We start from the raw sequence: 18227 nt of genomic DNA on the forward strand, positions 1-18227 counted from the left end.
TAATAATAATAATCTTTATTTATACCCCGCCACCATCTCCCCAAAGGGGACTCGGGACGGCTAACATGAGGCTAAGCCCAAAAATAATACAGCAAAGTTAGACACAAACAACAGAAAAACAAAATACATAAGGTAACAAAATAAAATAAACAGTGCAAAATAACATAATAAGAATCAAACACGGGCCAAATGCATGAGATAAAATGTTAAAATCCCGGGTGAGTTAGGAATAAAAAAAGTGTATTTGTGAGGAAGGAGCCCAAGAAGGGGGAACAGTGGGGTTTGGCCTTTATTAAGGACAGGGGAAAGTGCATCATGAGGACAACTGTAGATGGAAACAAACAAAATGGGTTGAATGGTCATTCTCCAAAGGCACATCGGAAGAGCCAAGTTTTTAGATCTTTCTGCTAGGGTGCTAGGGTGGGGACTTGCCTAATCTCACTAGGTAGCGAGTCCCAAAGTGGGGGGGGGGGGGGGCACAGTGGAGAAGGCTTTCTCCCTTGATAACACAGAACTAATCAAAGGAGACTGTGGGAGATCTTCATTCATCCTCACTGCTTCACTTTATGTTCCATCAGGTGAAGCATGCCATCAGATCTAACAGTTGTTTCATCCTTGTATGAAATCAGAGTAATAATCAATTGTAGAACTTTTGTTTGTTGAAAAAGCTCGTGACAAGCTGGCAGTAGGATGACTATAAACAGAGATGGTATACTTCTGAGAAACTAGTTTGGAAGACAACCGTTTCACTTATAGGGCAAAAAGTAAAATAAGAGGTGGAGATACCCCATTGAGCAGAGAGGGGTCTCTTTGATTTTGAATTAGAATGGTTGACAACACCTACAAGATGCAGTTGTTACATACTGTAAAATCTATTAACAAAATGTACAAAGTGATAGGCCGAATTAGTTGTATTTCTAGTAGCAATCCAAACAGTGATGCTAATGTGGGAGGTGAATGCAACTGAGAGTGGAAAGAGCAAAAAGTGGGCTCAGTGTTAGCTAACTGGAGATTTCCTTCTATTGAGCAGCTTCTATTATTATATATATTTTCAAATCACTGAAAGTTCTTGATTTTTGCCCAATAGAAAAAAAGTGTTTTATAAAGTTTGAACTGTCAAAAAACACTGAAGTCATTTTTTTTAAAATAAACCAGGATGTTTTTTTCCAGATCTGTGAGACAGGTAGCTGAGGTTAATAATGAAAGGGGAATCTTCATATGGCCATGCATGTAAAATTAATAATACTTCATGGAATACAAGACTGGTCCCTGTCTCAAGTAAAGAGCAGTGTATGTATGTGGCTTGGTTTTACCGCTTTCTTATCAAAAACTGACTGGTAATTGGTTAAAAATGTGCTTTTAATTATCACAACTGTTAAGAGCCACCGGTGGCGCAACGGGTTAAATCCTTGTGCCGGCAGGACCGCTGACCAATAAGTCAGCAGTTCGAATCCAGGGAGAGCGGGTTGTGCTCCCTCTGTCAGCTCCAGCTCCTCATGCGGGGATATGGGAGAAGCCTCCCACAAAGATCGTAAAACATCAAAAACATTTGGGCATCCCCTGGGCAATGTCCTTGCAGATGGCCAATTCTCTCACACCAGAAGTGACTTGCAGTTTTTCAAGTCATTCCTGACACACAGACACACAAGATCAAAAGTGCTGAACTGACTTTATAACTAGTCTAGATTTCTTTTCTTACTCCTTTTAATATACTGGATATCTTGTGTGTAGGTTTCTTTTTTGGTGGCGGAAGTGCAACAGAATAGAAATTACTGTTACGTTATCACATAATTCGGGGAGGGGGTGGGTGGAAATGACGACAACAACACATGTTTTAGAACTAAAACACGAACTGTTCCGTATGATAAGCATATTAATTGAAATTAGTCACATAGCTAACAGAAGCTGAAGGAATGCTGGATCACTTCATTTTTGCCTTTCAGCTTCATGAATGCAAAATGTGCTTGTAATTTTAATACTATTCCACAGATGGAAGCATGGCTTTAAAAACTTCACAAGACTCAAGGGAAAATAAGATCCTAATGAATGATATTTACAGTTGCTTCATTTACACATGCTTTCATTTGCTTTTCAGAAGTTACTACATAAACTGAAGTAATTAGGAGTAATGTAGGCTGTTACTTCCTTTTTAATCAATCTGCCCCTTAATTTAGAAGTAAAATTTAAAGTCCAGTAAACCCTTCTGTAATGCTGTGGTATATAAACAATTCAGTTTGGCTACAATCCTGCATATTGACGAAGTAAATTATTTTAAATATCTATTTTTCAGTAAACTGTGGATCGCAGTCTGTCGGTCTCTTCTGTGTGTGGCAAAAATAAAGCTAATATAGAGTGGCTGAAAAACAGTCTAGAGGAAGCCTGAACACATCTCTCTTGACACTGCCAACCGTAGAAAGGTTTATTAGTTATGTCAAATTTTATACCAAACATATGAAAGAGGCTAGTTATTTAAAATGTTTTATAGAAATGTTGAACATGGAACCATTTCATTTTACTATTTTACATGTTTATAAAATGTTTCAAAGTTTATTTATATATATGCACACACACACACTAAACCATGATACAGACTATCTAAATATTTCCCAGAAAATTCTTTACATCTGCAGTACAAACCTAACCTTTAATTCTTCTCTTCTCATCTGACATAGCTATGTAACAATAGGAAACATGCATGTGAAAGCCTCTTGACAGAAATATTTGTGTGTCTGTGCACGTATGTGTATGCATGTACATAGGGGAGATGTGCTTTTCCTTTAAAGCAATGAACAATAGAAGGTCATGTGACATGGTATCCTATCATTCAGCACATTAATAACTGTGCTAGAGTAATTACACTTGTGGTATTTTTGCCTCAAGTGAAATTCTGAAATAAGAGGATGGAAATTATGATACTGCTGATAAATATTAATAAGTGAACTTTTAATTTTTTGCCACAATATTCAAAATGCTAAGCATCTAGCTAATGCTGAAGCAGCCTGATATGTGTTTGCCTCCAGGGACCATGATGCTTTATGCACTTAAGAAAAAAGTTTAACGGAATTAAAATTTAATATCTAATTAGAGCAAGGCTAATATATTTTGAAACGAGTAGAGAAGGCACACACGCCTATGTTGCATATTTGCCACACTCATTAATCTTACCTGTAAAGCAGCACTGAGAGGTGAGCAGTAGGTGTGGCTGGTCTGCATGTTTTTAATAAGTGTAGGGTTTCTGTGCAAAGAAGACATATTTAGGAGAGAAAAAAAGGTTAAAGGCAACCAAATCTTGTGCTTTGAGAAGGCACTCCACAAAAACACAGTAAACATTTTAACCAACCTCACATCCTTGACCTTTAAATCAAATTCACAACTGTATTAACGGCCCACATCTTTACTGATTATTTAAGATACTTCCATTATATTTCAGTTTTTACAACAAACAGTATCTCCTGTTCTCAAAACTTTGTTAGCTTTGAGATGTTCTCTGCGCTTCTACATATCTGAGAGAATATCTGAAAAAGCTAATTATGTGAGCAGGAAGTGATCACTTGGGTCTTTCCTACGAACTAGCACTTATTTCCTGGTGCCATGGAAAGGAAACCAACAGTCCTAACCAATGTCATTGGGTAACTTAATGTTCTCCTATCCCCAGATGCTCTCAGTTGGAAAACTAGATGAATGACTAAACAACATCTCCATTCTTGGGATTTGTTTCTTAGCTGAAACAAGCTCATTATTTCCTGAATTTTAACATGCAAAAGCACAATACCAAAATATTTAGAATGTGTAAATGTAAGAACTGTCCATCTTCACAAATAACCTACATCCTCTTTTCCTGCATAAGACACTGTCCTTTTAGACATGAATTCTAGAAAGAAGTTCTCCAAGAGCAGTGACTTATGCTAAAGACATAGTGTGTAATCTCCTCTAAGGACAGGTGATTTCCTTTCCTCCCCTCCCTTTTTTTATATGGTTTCACTGATAAGTGTGATTTGAACAGTATTCCAAATGCAGGAAGAGCACAAAGGCATAACATAAACAAGTGAGTCCAATGAACCTGTGTATTCTGGACACATAGGAAACTTAATTGAAAGAACAGATTTTTTTGTGGTGCTCCATCTCTTTATTACACGATTTTGGGGATTACTGTTAAGCAGGCTAGTTTCCAAAGTCATTTTGGTTCATCATTTAGAGGGAATCTGGGGGCCCTTCCACTCAGTCGTATATACCCGGAATATCAAGGCAGAAAATCCTACATTATCTGAATGTGGATTCAGATAACCCAGTTCAAAGCAGAGATTGTGGGATTTTCTGCCTTGATATTCTGGGATATAGGGCTCTGTGGAAAAATCCTGGGAAACTAAACTGGGCTTCTGTCTTCCCAACATCTCTGCAATTTATGAATTATATGCTGCATACTTCAGTCAATGGGAAGAGAGGGTCTAATCTGTTGGGAGCAGTATCATCATACTTTTTAATAACTACTTTTTAATATTAAAAAAACCCCAAGTGTTCCAATTGGTAGAATCTCACGCTGGATCTACACTGCCCTATATCCCAGGATCTGATCCTAGATTACCTTATCCTAGATTATCTGGCAGTGTGGACTCATATAACCCAGTTCAAAGCAGATAATCTGGGATATAGGGCAGTGTGGAGCCACCCTATGATAACCTAAGTCATGACTAACAGCTCACAATAATTTTAATGGATCTAAAGTGTATTTAATATATAGTACAAATCTATGCTTGCCTATTTAGAAGTTAATTCTACTGTGTTTAATGAGGTAGACCTAAAACGTGCAATCCTAATAAGAACTGAAAGCCTAGTCTGGATTTAAGCCATTGTGGTAAACTCTGTCAAAGGATTATAGAGGTATTACCCTTTAAATACTACTAATGAGAAATCTCCAATACTTTTCTGTAAACCTTATGAAAAAGGAGGAAAAACACTCAGAAGCAGTAACAGCCAATAAATTGAACTGGGATTATTCCTAAGAATGCTCTCTTCTAAACATTAGTAAGAGCAAAAAGGCATTGTCCCATGTCACTGGGCGGATATTTTGAATCAAAACATGGAATAGGAGAAATATAAAAGTCTGAATGGAAAGGAGACTACTTTATTAAAATTATGGCTTCTGTGTTGCATTGTTAAGGATTCTCAGCAATGAAATCTAAACTTTTAGAAACCCACTAGTAATTTTTAAATGTTTATGCACTTCAGGGGTACCACAGCAATAGCTTTCAAGAACTGCTATCAAATGTTTATATAGCATGTAACATTATAAATTGTAGTAAAATAATATGGAGAACAACAACTAAGATTAACAATATAGATTCAGCCTAACACCAACACCCTAATTGGTTCTACAGAATTGTCGAACAACAGTTTGATAAAGAACACTCAGTATTGTTGCAATACAATTAACATATAAGAAGGGGTTAGCATAGGCAGTTGCAAGAAGCAGTGCAATGCATACACAACCATGACATTTAAAGGTCTTTTTCTGCAGTAAAGGCAATGCCACTATTTTGTGAAATGCAAGTCTACATGAAATGGATAAATCATGCAAAGCAAAAGTAACAGAAAACAAAAAAATGGGGGGAGGGAACCAAGGCGCGCATATACACCCACAAAGCAAGTAAAAGATCTTACTGTGTAACAAGCTCGCCAAAGTTTTCATCAGGGCAGAATTTTCGAGGACGGCCTCGTTGAATATGACGGCCACGTTTAAACTCTTCATCATCAACAGTCCAAAAGGACCCAAACTCATCCTCTACTCTGATAAAGCACTTATGCAGGGATAGGTTGGTGCGAATAGCACCCTGGGATAAGGTCAGCAGCAAACGAGATGAAGTGGAAACAAAGGGACATGGGATTGGGGAACAGAACAGACATCAAATACAGGGAAAAGGAAAAAGAAAATAAAATGCAATAAGCATAAGCAAATGGATTGTGAGGGTTAATATGCATTGCCACCTAAAAGCTACTAGCATGTGATGCAAAACGAACACCAAGCAAGCAAGGGCAAAGGGGACCGGTGGGCATACAAACAGTAGTGATGAAATGTTCTTTGTTGTTTCCCCTGACAGAAACAAGGTGAAACCACCTGCATTGATCTGTAACACCATCTAGCAGCCAAAGCCTTTATGTTAACACTGTAAGCATGATCCAAGCTAGGCTAAGAAGTTCAAACATGGTGGACATACCCACTGATCTTTTGTGGCCTTCGTTTTTGGAACTCTACTTCATCCACTGTCCATACTGCCCCTTTAACGTTTTCTACTCGCACAAAACACTTGTGAAGACTAAGATTATGTCGCACTGCATTCTGCAGCAAGTATAAGAGAGAAAACATTGGGGAAAAAACTTTCCATGAGAAAAAAGCGACTTAGCATTGTCCATGAACAGCAGCATCGTCAGCCGGCAAGTCCCCTTTCCCTCACCCACCCTCCACATTGGTCCATATATTTACATATTTAAGATTTGTAAAAGTAAGACATTGAGCTGAAAACTTTCTCAGATTTCCTTGATCAAGGCTTTAAAAAGCAATTCAACCTTGGCAAGAATGAAGAGCATGAAAAGTTTTTAACATATGTTTGTTAACTGGAGGGTACTTATTTGACCATAACAGGACTAAAATATTTCTGAAACAAAAGTTTAAATTTGCACAAAAATGTATCCTTTCCTGAAAATGGAAAAGACAACCAAAAAAGTGAAATTTTGTACAACCATTGAGGATTTGATGTCAACTTTCACCAACTGCACAATATTAATGAAAAACCCAAGTTAAGAAATCCCACACATTACATTCATTGTTAACAAATTTCAGAGTCGAAATATATGAGACACAATCTGAAGTAACTCAATAATTTAATACAAAATTTCAATATGTATTTTTTTTATTCTTTGTTATTGGCTAAACATATATTAGACCAGTGGTTCTCAACCTGTGGGTCCCTTGATGTTTTGGCCTACAAATCCCAGAATTCCAGCCAGTTTACCAGCTGTTAGGATTTCTGGAAGGCCAAAACATCTGGAGATCCACAGGTTGAGAACCACTGTGTTAGATTCAAGAGGATAACTTTAGTATCTCCAGAAATATCCATTACTTGTGACATTGCCTTACTATAGGGATTATCCAGTCATGAGCTTGATGATGTCATCATATCAATCACAACATAATTGTATTAGGCTAAATTTACATTTACAATAGTAGCACATTTTCATAGCAGCAGAATGGGAGTAAAATACGGCACTCAAATACCACAAATTTATTGTACAGGGAGGTTTCCATCAACTCCTAATGCTACTAGTTTCAGCTTCCAGGAAAACAAGTGTGAATGTTTGGTGTTGGATGTTTGAGTGATTTTGCTATGGAAATGAAAATGGGAGACCACTTTAGTTAACTACATCCAGATTTTTTGAAAAGCCTGACTGAAGATGTTCTATCATATAGATTTAACTATAGTTAAATATATTACTATAGTTACAACTATAGTTAAAAATATAGTTTTTTTGGTAATCATAAAAAAGCAGCGGCCTAAGAACGTGTAGGTCACAAACATGAACTAAAAATTGTCAAGGAGGGGAGCTAGTTTACAGGCAGGATGCCAGAAAAACATATGGTTTGGTGTTTAAATAACCAGACGCCTAAGCTCCTTTTTCATGAGATCAGGTTCATACAGTGAACGGCAGTCTAATCATGACTATCTAAAATCACTGTGCAAACCAAGGTTATGCATAACACATTTATCATATTAATTAAACAGCAGAGGGAGGTCTGGGCTATGTGGGGGAGGGGATTCCAGGATCCTTTGATACTGCAGCTTCTCAGCATAACTAATTTCCTCACCCTCGTAACATTGCCATTCCCCCAGATGAGGCTAAACAGACAATCCAACGCATTCAAACAAAAGCAGGGACAATGTGTCTTCTTGGTGGAATGGATCCCCCCACCCCAATCATTGAGAAATCTAGCAACCACTATGTACAAACTGATCAGGAACTAACAAGCTAGTTAGTCACTTCATTTCTGTTATGTAGTTACTAAAACTCATGAAAACCTAGTATCCATTTCCTTTGATGACAACTATACTTCAGAGATATTTTTTAAAATGTGTAATAGTTTGACAGTTGACGTTGCTTGAGGAGGGGAAAAGTCAGTTGTGTGTTTAATGTTTTTTTATTTTCTATTTTTTAAATAGGGGAATAGAGTTTAGTTGTTAGTCTTAGTTAGCAAGGATGGCGAGAAGTAATGGGGTGGGAATTGTATGATATCTCTTTGATTTGTTTCTTATTTTAGTGTCTGTGTTTTTTATTTATTATTTTTAATTTATTGTGAAAATTCAATACAATTAATTTGAAAATGTGTTTAAGGTATATGAGGCCACCTTGCGTCCCTATATCAGGAGAAATGCAGGGTAAATATAAATGAATAGACAACTATGTGACTGGAATCCCATGGATGACGAAGGATGGATCTATACTGCCCTTTATCCTATCATCATCATCATCATCACCACCATCATTTCCCTGCTTTCTCTCCCACTCTTATGTTAAGACTCAAACAGCTTAACATAAAAGCATTAGCATACAATTTAAAATAGACAATTATGCAAACATTAAAACAGAATTAAATATGAATAATAATTGTAAAAATCACCATTAAAAACCATTAAAACATATTCTGTTTTGAACTGAATTATATGAGTCTACATTGCCAGAAAAATCTGGGTTAAGCAAATAATCTGGGATCAGATCCTGGAATATAGGGCAGTGTACATCCACCCTAAATTCACAAAGAGGGGGGTTGACAAGCCCTTATGCTGATTGTATGTCTATGCATTCCCATACTTAAGGGAGGACTGCTAAGTAGTGAATGTGAATCACACAGTGAGAAACAAACACAGGAAAGAAAAGGGAGAATGTGGTGAGAAATTAGATCAGTTTTATGAAGCTTTATTTGTCATAGAACATTGATTTTAAAAAAGGAGACGGCAGTGATTCCATGTATGGATCATTATTCTTAAACCGTTTGCCAAAATGTTAGCAGGGCAAACTTTCCTCGTAACCTACCACTAAGAAGTCTTTGTTTATGATTACTGTCCCAATATAGTTACTAACAATCCGAAGGAATTCGGTATGTGTGTGTGTGTGTGTGTGTGTGTGTGTGTACAAATCAATAGAGAAATAACACTTGTATATTGAAAACTTGGGGGAGGTTTTTTTGTTATTAGAATAGATTCTTATTTGTGAAAAATCTTGTTTACAAAATGGCTGTTTGTGAGCTCACCATTAGCAATTGAAATCGGCTCAGCCTAAATAAATTTATTTCATTTGAATTCTGCCGAGAGGCCTGTTGTGTTCCCAATGATGTCTTAACAAATACTTAGAAGACAATTTATTATATTATTTTTATCCCACCTTTTTCTCTATTTAGGGATTCAACTGTATCAGGTGGGAATTGCCTGGAATAGAAAGATCCCTGGGAGATGAACTTCCCAAATATCCTCATGACCCTGTATCAAAATCCATAGAAACTACATCTACCAAAGATCTTTGTATTGTGACATCCAGTTAGAGTTCTCACAACTAGGTCTTTTCAATATATCCACTTGTCAAATCAGAAAAGGAAAAGAATGGGGCAGCTAGTATTCGGCTGTGCCCATGACGAGATGGATTCTAACTTGAGAGAGGAGACTAGTTCAGGAATTCATCAGCAAGTGAGACATGACAAACTACATAAATTGCGAAAAGGCAACATTATTAGCTATAGCTAAAGAAGCTTGTCACCAACAGGCACCCAGTGGCTAAGGTGCATGCTGACTATTAAGACCAACTCATCAAGCCCATTTTTGAGTATATATCCAAAAGGACAGAACATGGAGTTCCCCATTGGTAGAAGGCTCCTTCACCACTCAAGAGTAGGGCAGAGTTGGTCATGTCCTTGCTTGCCCATATCCCCAAGATCCAACAAAGGAACCCCTTTCCCAGACCCTGTCTCCTCCCAAACAAGATTCAGGCCATAAAACTGTTCCAGAATTGTGGTGAAAATGAAAAATTCAGATGCATAATACACAAACAAAGCTACATGACCATAACACATGGCAGAGGATGGGTGAGGGTGAAGCTCTTAGGACTTACAATAAGTATTTGTCACACATCGTGGCAGGGGGCATGGAGAAACTGATGCTCCTTGCCCCATTTTGCCTGCCTTACCTAGACCCCCATCCCATGGAGGGAAACACCCAGCTTCCCCCCATTGTGCCTCCTGAGTTATCACCCATGTTCAATACCTCCTGTGTTCAATTCGAATTGCAGGATTAAGCATCTTTTCTATTTTAACAACAGACTGTGAATGTGCCTTCAAACACATAAGAGTGCCTTATGTCATGGAGTTGACATAAAGCAACTCCATGAATTTCATAGGGTTGGGGTTTTTTTTTTTGCAAGGAATTCTCAGAGGTCTTCTTGCTAGTTCCTTCCTCTGAAATAAAGCCTACAAAATTCATTTGTCATCTCCCATGCTAGTACTGATTATGGCTGGTCCTGTTTAGTTGCCAAAATCAGGTTCCAAAGCCTTATATCAGTGACTCAAATTAAGAAATCTATTAAAAATTAGCATGCATGCTTGCAACTGGATATTTTTTCCTCTTTAAACAAAACTGTACTTCTACAAGAGTTCCTAAATAAACAACTAAATCAACAAATAAAATTTGCAAGCTTGTTCTCCTGAGAACTGATGAGAGCTGTACTTTTTATAGCAGTGATTCTAGGGATGTTGACTTTTGTGTGCTGGATTTGAGAGTCTCCAAATACACGTTTCAGAAGACCATTTCACAAAAACACAGCAGCCACAAAACAATATGCATGTTTTAAAATGGCAAACGTACATACAACAAAATGGCAAATTTCAGTCAAAGGAGAAATTATGTAAATTAATAGGAACTATATGTAAACACCCACAAAGACACAACATCTCACAAGCCATCTGGGGCAAAAAATATGGGATGAAAATGCAGGAGGGATTTAGAGGAATGTTGCAAAATGAGACTGATGGTTTTCACATGCCTATCTGAGTGGAGTTACCGACCAGTATGTAGAGTTGCTGGCTTAAAAGAAAGCTCATTGGTGGCTGTTCAATGGACTATATCAGCCCTTTTGAAACTGTTATAGCTTTGTTTTACAATCCTTTAAATGCAGCAAAGGCAAGAAAATTTGGTGACTAAGAAAATAGCACCACCAGACTGCATGGGTTACTGTACAATGAAAAGGAGACAAAGTGGGCAATGACTAATTCAGACTGTGATTCCTGTTCCCCTTTGAGGTAGGAAGCAGAAGGCATAACCAAAAGTCTAAATTAAGAATTACATTTTTACAAATCAGAATTATTTTAGGAATAAATTTTGGAAACTGATAATGATTTTTGGAAGAGGGATAAACTTGAAAAAAATCTGGGAGATAAATGAGTATGGTTTTCAGGGGAAATATGCAAGTGAATTATTTTTGGATGGCATAGGTTAGAATAACTGGAGGGATTTGATATTTTAGAAACAGACCCCACTTCTGCTTTGTATTGAATTTTGGTCTTTGGCAAATCATTTTTTTCTGGGTCAATTGCCTCTCTTTCCAGCAGCAGTCATCTGGCCCCTACAAGCAGGGGAAAAGGGTGGCAGCTTTCTTGCCTGTTTCATCTACAATTCAAAGGTATATGCAGGTTTCACTTCAGCTGGATCTATACTGCCAAATAATGCAGTTTGAACTGCACTGAACCGTATAATATTGGCCTACTGAGCATATAATGCAGTTCAAACTGTAGTATTCGTCAGTATTAATCCAGCCCCTATTATCACAGACTTTTTAGCCACACAAACCAATAGTACCACACAAATATAACCATAAATACAAAACTCTTGTAGAAGGATCAGATTTTGAGATCTGAATAGAAGAAAACTAGCAGCGGACTACAACGCAGCCTCAGTTTAACACTATAACATTTTTTATTTCTGTTTTGGTGGCTTTCCCTTGTGGTGGATTTGTTGTTTTGGTATTGAACTGAAGTTCAGTTTCTCTGAAAAGGGGGAGATGATGGCAATGTTTAATCAGGAGAGCAATGCAAATTTTATGAATGGTGTGTGAAAGTGGAATCTTTCCACCCAAATAAGTAACAATGCAGGACCTTTGATTACTTGTAGCTGAGTGTGGCAGAATGGCGAAATTGAGACTTCAGCTTTAGCCATCTTGGAAAGTTGCCAATAGAAAGGTGGTTCACAAATACTATAAACAAGCCCCAAACAATGTAGAGCTGAGTGGGTATTTTCTATGTGGTGTCCCCTAAATCAGACAGGTTTTAAGTATGGTTCAGGTTACCCCTCTGACCCACTGAGAAGAAGATGTATGGGCTATGTCATCTATTTCTGCACATTTTTTTCTTTTAATACAGAATCTATAACCCCCTCCTATAATGCTCTGGCCACCCTTCAAAGAACCAAAGTAGTTTGTGGCTTTGGCATGAGCCTTTAAAAAGTGTTTTTGGGAGAAAATTGTAAAGTGTGCAAAAGTGACATTTCCCTCTTAAAAGGTTCTCTGCAAAAGCCCAAAGACACCTTTTGAACCTGGATAAATAGCAGTTTGTGGGTTTCTTTCTTAGGGGGAGGGGGGTGGAAGCATCTTAAAAGCAAAGAGCACATACACACTTATACACATATATTATACATATACACACATACATATATTCAGATGCCATGTGTGCCATTTTGGATTGCAGCCATTTTAAAAGAAAGGAGCATTCTAAGAGAATTCAAACACACACAGAAATTAACTAAACAGAGCCAAACTATTGAAATTTAAAGCACCAGGGGTATTTTGTTAAATTGCAAGATTTAATATTTTTATTGGCTTGCGTCTTTACTGCTGTGCCCAATTAACCTGTATTGTGTTTCATAATACACTAGTGAATGTTTTGAGAAGTTGGCATGTTAATTTAAGGCAGGTGTATCAGCTGGCTGAAAAGCTAGATTTCTATGAATCTTTGGAACAGGAGTTTGCAATTTCCAGCTAAAAGAATGTATACATAAAGCCACCATCTGATAAAGCTTCTTCCCCACCCTTCCCCTGTCTCTTAGCAGTTGAAATATTTCAGTGCTAGGAGCCACTGTGGTTTAATCACAAAACATGGAAAGGAAAAGAAACAGTAATGGGTATTTAAATTAGCGATATTTCAAAGGCGGAAGAATTCTTTTGCCAACCAGCAAGTTGTTTGTGCAGATAAGAGGCACCCGTTGTGTGTCAAAACAACTGATTGAAATTTCAAAGTCCATACACCACTACAACTAGTTATGTCCGCAGCGCGGTCTATTTTGTACATGTGAAATAGGAAAACAAGAAATATATATGGCAATAAGTCATACCTTCCATGTTGCTGCATTGCGCCTGAAGTAAGCAAACATTCGTGTGAACCAGTTGTAGATTTCGTTTAGTGTTAGCTGCTTTTCTGGAGATTCCAGAATGGCCTGTAAAGCAATTGAAAAGCAACAGTGATCTAAGAATTAAATGAGTAGAAAACACATTTGCACATTTGTTTGAATAAATAAAATAAAATCTGACTTGGAGCACAAAACCCAAAAGAAGGCTTTGCACTACGATCTAAGATTAATGGTTGTATTTAATAGCTCAATGGCAAAATTCAAAATGGAATTATCTAATTGTTTTGAGTTTTATTTCTGTTTCCTTACAGAAATATTAATTTATTAGTCATTCATAAAGCAGAATCAAAGAGAAATGCAAAACATTTCACTAGCTGATTAAAGCTTAGTAATTATTTTGAGCTCAGATTAATTCTAGGGATCAGAGATTACTGTAGCTTGTGATAATTGACTTGCCATCTTTAAACAGGCTCATTTTCACTGTTGTGTGAAATGAATTTCCTAATAATCACATTGTATTGTAATACTTAATCAAAAGCAATTATGGTATATGTATTGCAGTTGTGAAGAGGAGAAGAAAAAAAACCTATGGCAGAGATTTCATCATGCCTGCATGCAAACCGGCTCTCAAACTGTACCATCTATAGCATAACACAATACAGCATAAATCCTAGGATTCTATTTTGTATGAATTCACTTACCTGCCTAATTAAAGATGCATATGTAAAGGGTGGCCTAACTTCCGCATTCTTGTAGAATTCTTGATTCTGCGCGAGATCTGCTAAATAAAGGATATAGGTTTTCATGTTATAACAGTCTATAGTTCAAAAGTAGTAAGTAAATCAGAAGAATGTAACAGTCTCTTCTTACATCCATCTATTTACCTGAAGAAATGGGTACATTGTACTTGTCAGAGTATCGCCTCCGGATAGGTCCAACGTTGTGCATGCTGGTAGTAGTGATGACAGAAGGTCCTTGGGAAACAGGAGTGATGGGTGCTGTTGGGGTGGTGGGAGTATGAGGTAAGCTCTGTGGAGATGCCTCTGACGCTGTCTTTGAAAGTGTGACACTAGATACAAGGTTTAGCTATGGAAACAGCAAAAGGAGTAAATTTCATTTTTAAAAACCCTCATACTTTTTGTCATGTACACATATTAAGATTGCAAACTGCAAACCAGGAAGTCTTTGGTTCTAACAATGCTTGATCAATGACTTTGTCCAAGATGCTACCTTAGATCTTAGATCTCCGTTTTGGCTCCCCCTCTCCATCATATGTGCCATATGAGATCAAGCCTTCAATATAAGGTTTACAAAAATTATATTGGTAAATGTTTAAGTATTAGTTTTATACAAAGTACAGTGTGATGGTTTGAGCACTGGACTACAATTCTGGAGGTTAGAATTCATGGTAATTCTTGAGTGACCTTGGGCAAGTGGGTCTTGCGTTTGACATGTGTGCCCTAGAATCTTCATAAGTCAGAAATGTCTTGAAGGCATACAACAACAATATTAAAATATCTTTACAAAGGTAGGGTGTTTATGCACTTTCGATGATATTTCATATTCTGGGAGTTTCATATAAGAATACACAAAGGTTCTTTGAACAAAAGACATCTTTTTAGAAGTGGACAAAAAGGTTTTTCACAAAGAGAATTGTTTTTTCTATAATAGACCATGTTTTTTCCTGAACCTTATGTTGAAGTCTGGGCATTTAGTGAGTTTGTTGACTTGCAAAGGCTGTCTAGTTTGGCAAGAAAGAGGAGAGGAGTGTCTGGATTTAGTGGGACATTGGAAGGAGAAGGGCAGGTGTAGGTGTGATTCTAATGCCACCAATTTAACCAAAAAAGGTGCCCATTGCAGTCAAGTAAATATGGTAGTATGAAAGGATTCCGGGAAAGAAAACAGTTCCCATGTGCCCCACATATAACAGATGGTAAAGGAGAAGGGATGGTAAAATTGACCAGTAATGTAGTCTAATGGAAACCAAAGTTGTATCCTTCATCTGATCTAACCAGTTTTTACTCTAGCTGAGTACATGAAGATTTTGGTCCCAAAGGAAATACTTAGTGGTCAAATAGACCATCAAAGACTTAGGATTTAACTGTTAATGTGCTCTCACTTCCAAAAACACAAGGCATGTGCTTTTGGATATTAGGTTATGCAAAACAGGAAGTGCTGATACTTTATCAAGCGCTTCTGCACAGGAATAATGTGCAATTGCAGCAATTATGTCAGAATCCATTTTTCCATTCATGCAATAAAATTAAAAGGACAGCAACAACAATAAATACAACCAACAATGCTCGGTGAAGTCTGACTAAGAAATTAAACCTACTCAATTTCATCCCTGCTCTTCAGGTGGGCATTTTTAAGCAGCACAAGCAGAACTGAATCAATTTCCAATGCTGTTCTACCGCATAAGCTCTGTAGATTGGCTCTGGTGCTGGAAAGAGCATGGATACTGTTTCATCATTACTGTTCAAACCACTCAATTTCAAACAAGTCCAGTTCTGTTTTTACTGTTTAAAAGCTTAAACATTTAATCTGCTTCTACTCGGAAGCTTGTGGGGGAAGGGGGAAGAGAAGCCCAAAGGTCAATGTTCCTCAGTTAAATAATTTGAATTGAGTTAAATTTCTTTAGGGTTTTCTGAGTAGGTAGCACAACTAGAAATAAACACAGAAAGTGAGGAAGAGCAAAGGAGGGGGCCCTGCCTTTAACAGGCTTGACAAATGACACTGCGATTCACACCCACTGCTGGGCTGCCACTAATAAGCTACAGAGGAAGCAGCCAATCTCAGCTAATTACCAGATAAAATTGTATTGTAAGGACTCTAATTAGGAGATGCTTATGGAGGTGATCTAATGATTAAACGCCGCATTCGAATGACCCCACCATCAATGTGCAATGGTGCAAGATGTCACTAGAATATTTTGTAGAAACAGTAATTTTATTTCGGGGGGGGGGGGGGAGTCAGTAATATTTGTAATAATGGCTATGAGGTAAACTAATTAAAAGACAGTTCCTCGAGGAAGGCTGTGGCTTTGAGCAGCTGTGGCCGTTCCAAAACAAAGTGCCAAATCTTGACAGAGGAGCAGCAGTCAAGTGGAAAATTTCTGCCTGACCTCTGCTCTTGCTATTAATTTGCAGGAAAACTAATGACACATATACATATTCCCACAAAATTGTTCTAATTGCTAATTTGCCAAAGGAGCCCAGTTTCCAAATTAAACATGACTGCAGTCTAAGAGGGAAAAGGAAGAAGTAAAGGGAGAAGGTTGTAGGTAGAAATCTTGTAGAGCTGTGTTTCACCTCAAACAACTGTTGGTAGGCAGAACCAACAAGCTGCTCAAATGATGACCTTGCCACTTGCAATTGCAGCATTGCTTTTCAAATGCTGGTTCGATGACAACATCCCAGATTTTTCAACAGGGTCAACCTCTCTCAAGTAAAGCAGAAAAATGCAATGGTAAGAATGAAGAGAATTTACACTGAGTATACTTAAAGTGCTGCTTTCAATGCTCCGAATTCAGCTACTGAAACACAATTACTTTGTAAATGGTGTTGGTTGTTTGCTACCATCTTAAAATATTAACCTTCGTGATATACCATTGAATCTTATTATAGTCCTCAATTAACAATGAAAAGGGGCTTAGGAAGGCTCTGATTTTGCAACAGCTAAAGAAAATTAATGCAGAGCAAAGATCAGGAAGGGTTTGTACTGGGAGGTTTCCTTTTCCTGATGGAAATGCCACACCATTTTCTCAATGTTTGCATTTCCTATATAAAACATATTCCCTCAATTAAATAAACCTTATTCCCTCCCTTTCATATAATGTTTTATGATAAGGTATCCACTTTGCTGGAGAGTAACAGAACCAATTCAATACTCAGATTTTATTCTCAGAGAAAGTAGTCCCTTAATGCTGGTGCAAGAGCAGTGAGAAGACAACTTTAGTCAATGACATTTATGGCAACTAACTGCTTATTTTCATCCCAGTAACAAGTAGCATCAGTAGTTTATCTCTTATAAACTATTACCTAAAGAATCACAACACAATCAACTATTCTCATATTCTCTACTGTGGTAGAACCTGTCATTCTATTCTGTTAATTCAAGATATATCTGATTATTTGCTCTCCTGCCACTATACAAAACATTAGCTACTGTGTTTCTCAAGTCTTGATGGCAGGAAGTGTGGGCAGTATGTTTGTATGTGAGAGAAGAGAAGGAATTGTGGTGAAGTGGGGGAAAAGTCTATGAAGAAGTGCAAGACCCCCCCCCCCCCCAAAGTTGTATTCTGGGGCGATGGGAAAGATTTGAGAAAGATGGACAGTATTCTACGCCTGTCAAATCTTTGCCCTCCTTCATATGTGTTTATGAACCTAGTCTAAACAAGCATGAGGCAGCTATTCCATACAGATGTAAAAATATGCTCAGATGCACGAATGTGGATGATAATTTTACATAGTCTCAAATCTAGATACAACTAAATTACAATCCTTGATTCCCTTCCTGAGAACCTCTCCTACCAAGCTTAGTGTGCCTTATTTATGAGTAGATATACACAAATTGTACTCTGAGTCATATGCTTAAAGCATGGAACACGTGTTTAGCCAAGTATTCCGTTCTCTCTTTTACCTATTACTAGCTCTAGTCCCGAGAACACCACGAAAATGGGAAATATAGGCTGAGTGTCGCAAATCTGAAATTGTCCACATGGGTGGCAGAGATAGTGACACCTTTGCTTTCTAATGTTTAAACATACAGAAACCTTGTTTCATGCACAAATTACAA

The 18227-nt window shown here is 37.5% G+C and overlaps 1 protein-coding gene across 17 annotated transcripts in view; it reads right to left on the reverse strand.

The window, feature by feature from the left end:
- The window catches only part of FOXP1 (forkhead box P1), a 612918-nt gene that overhangs the window by 17926 nt on the left and 576765 nt on the right, over positions 1-18227 (reverse strand). For 15 of the 17 annotated variants that reach the window (XM_067463468.1, XM_060766355.2, XM_060766354.2 and 12 more), the window contains 5 exons: positions 14315-14516; positions 14132-14211; positions 13416-13517; positions 6213-6334; positions 3166-3235 (listed from right to left, as the gene is read on the reverse strand). In XM_067463468.1, coding sequence (XP_067319569.1) covers positions 3166-3235; positions 6213-6334; positions 13416-13517; positions 14132-14211; positions 14315-14516 — 576 coding nt within the window. The remainder of the gene's footprint in view (positions 1-3165; positions 3236-6212; positions 6335-13415; positions 13518-14131; positions 14212-14314; positions 14517-18227) is intronic. The other 2 variants (XM_060766372.2, XM_060766364.2) reach the window with 1 other exon arrangement.

The sequence above is a fragment of the Anolis sagrei genome, chromosome 2, assembly GCF_037176765.1.
Source record: "Anolis sagrei isolate rAnoSag1 chromosome 2, rAnoSag1.mat, whole genome shotgun sequence".
In the NCBI taxonomy this organism is placed as follows: Eukaryota; Metazoa; Chordata; class Lepidosauria; order Squamata; family Dactyloidae; genus Anolis; species Anolis sagrei.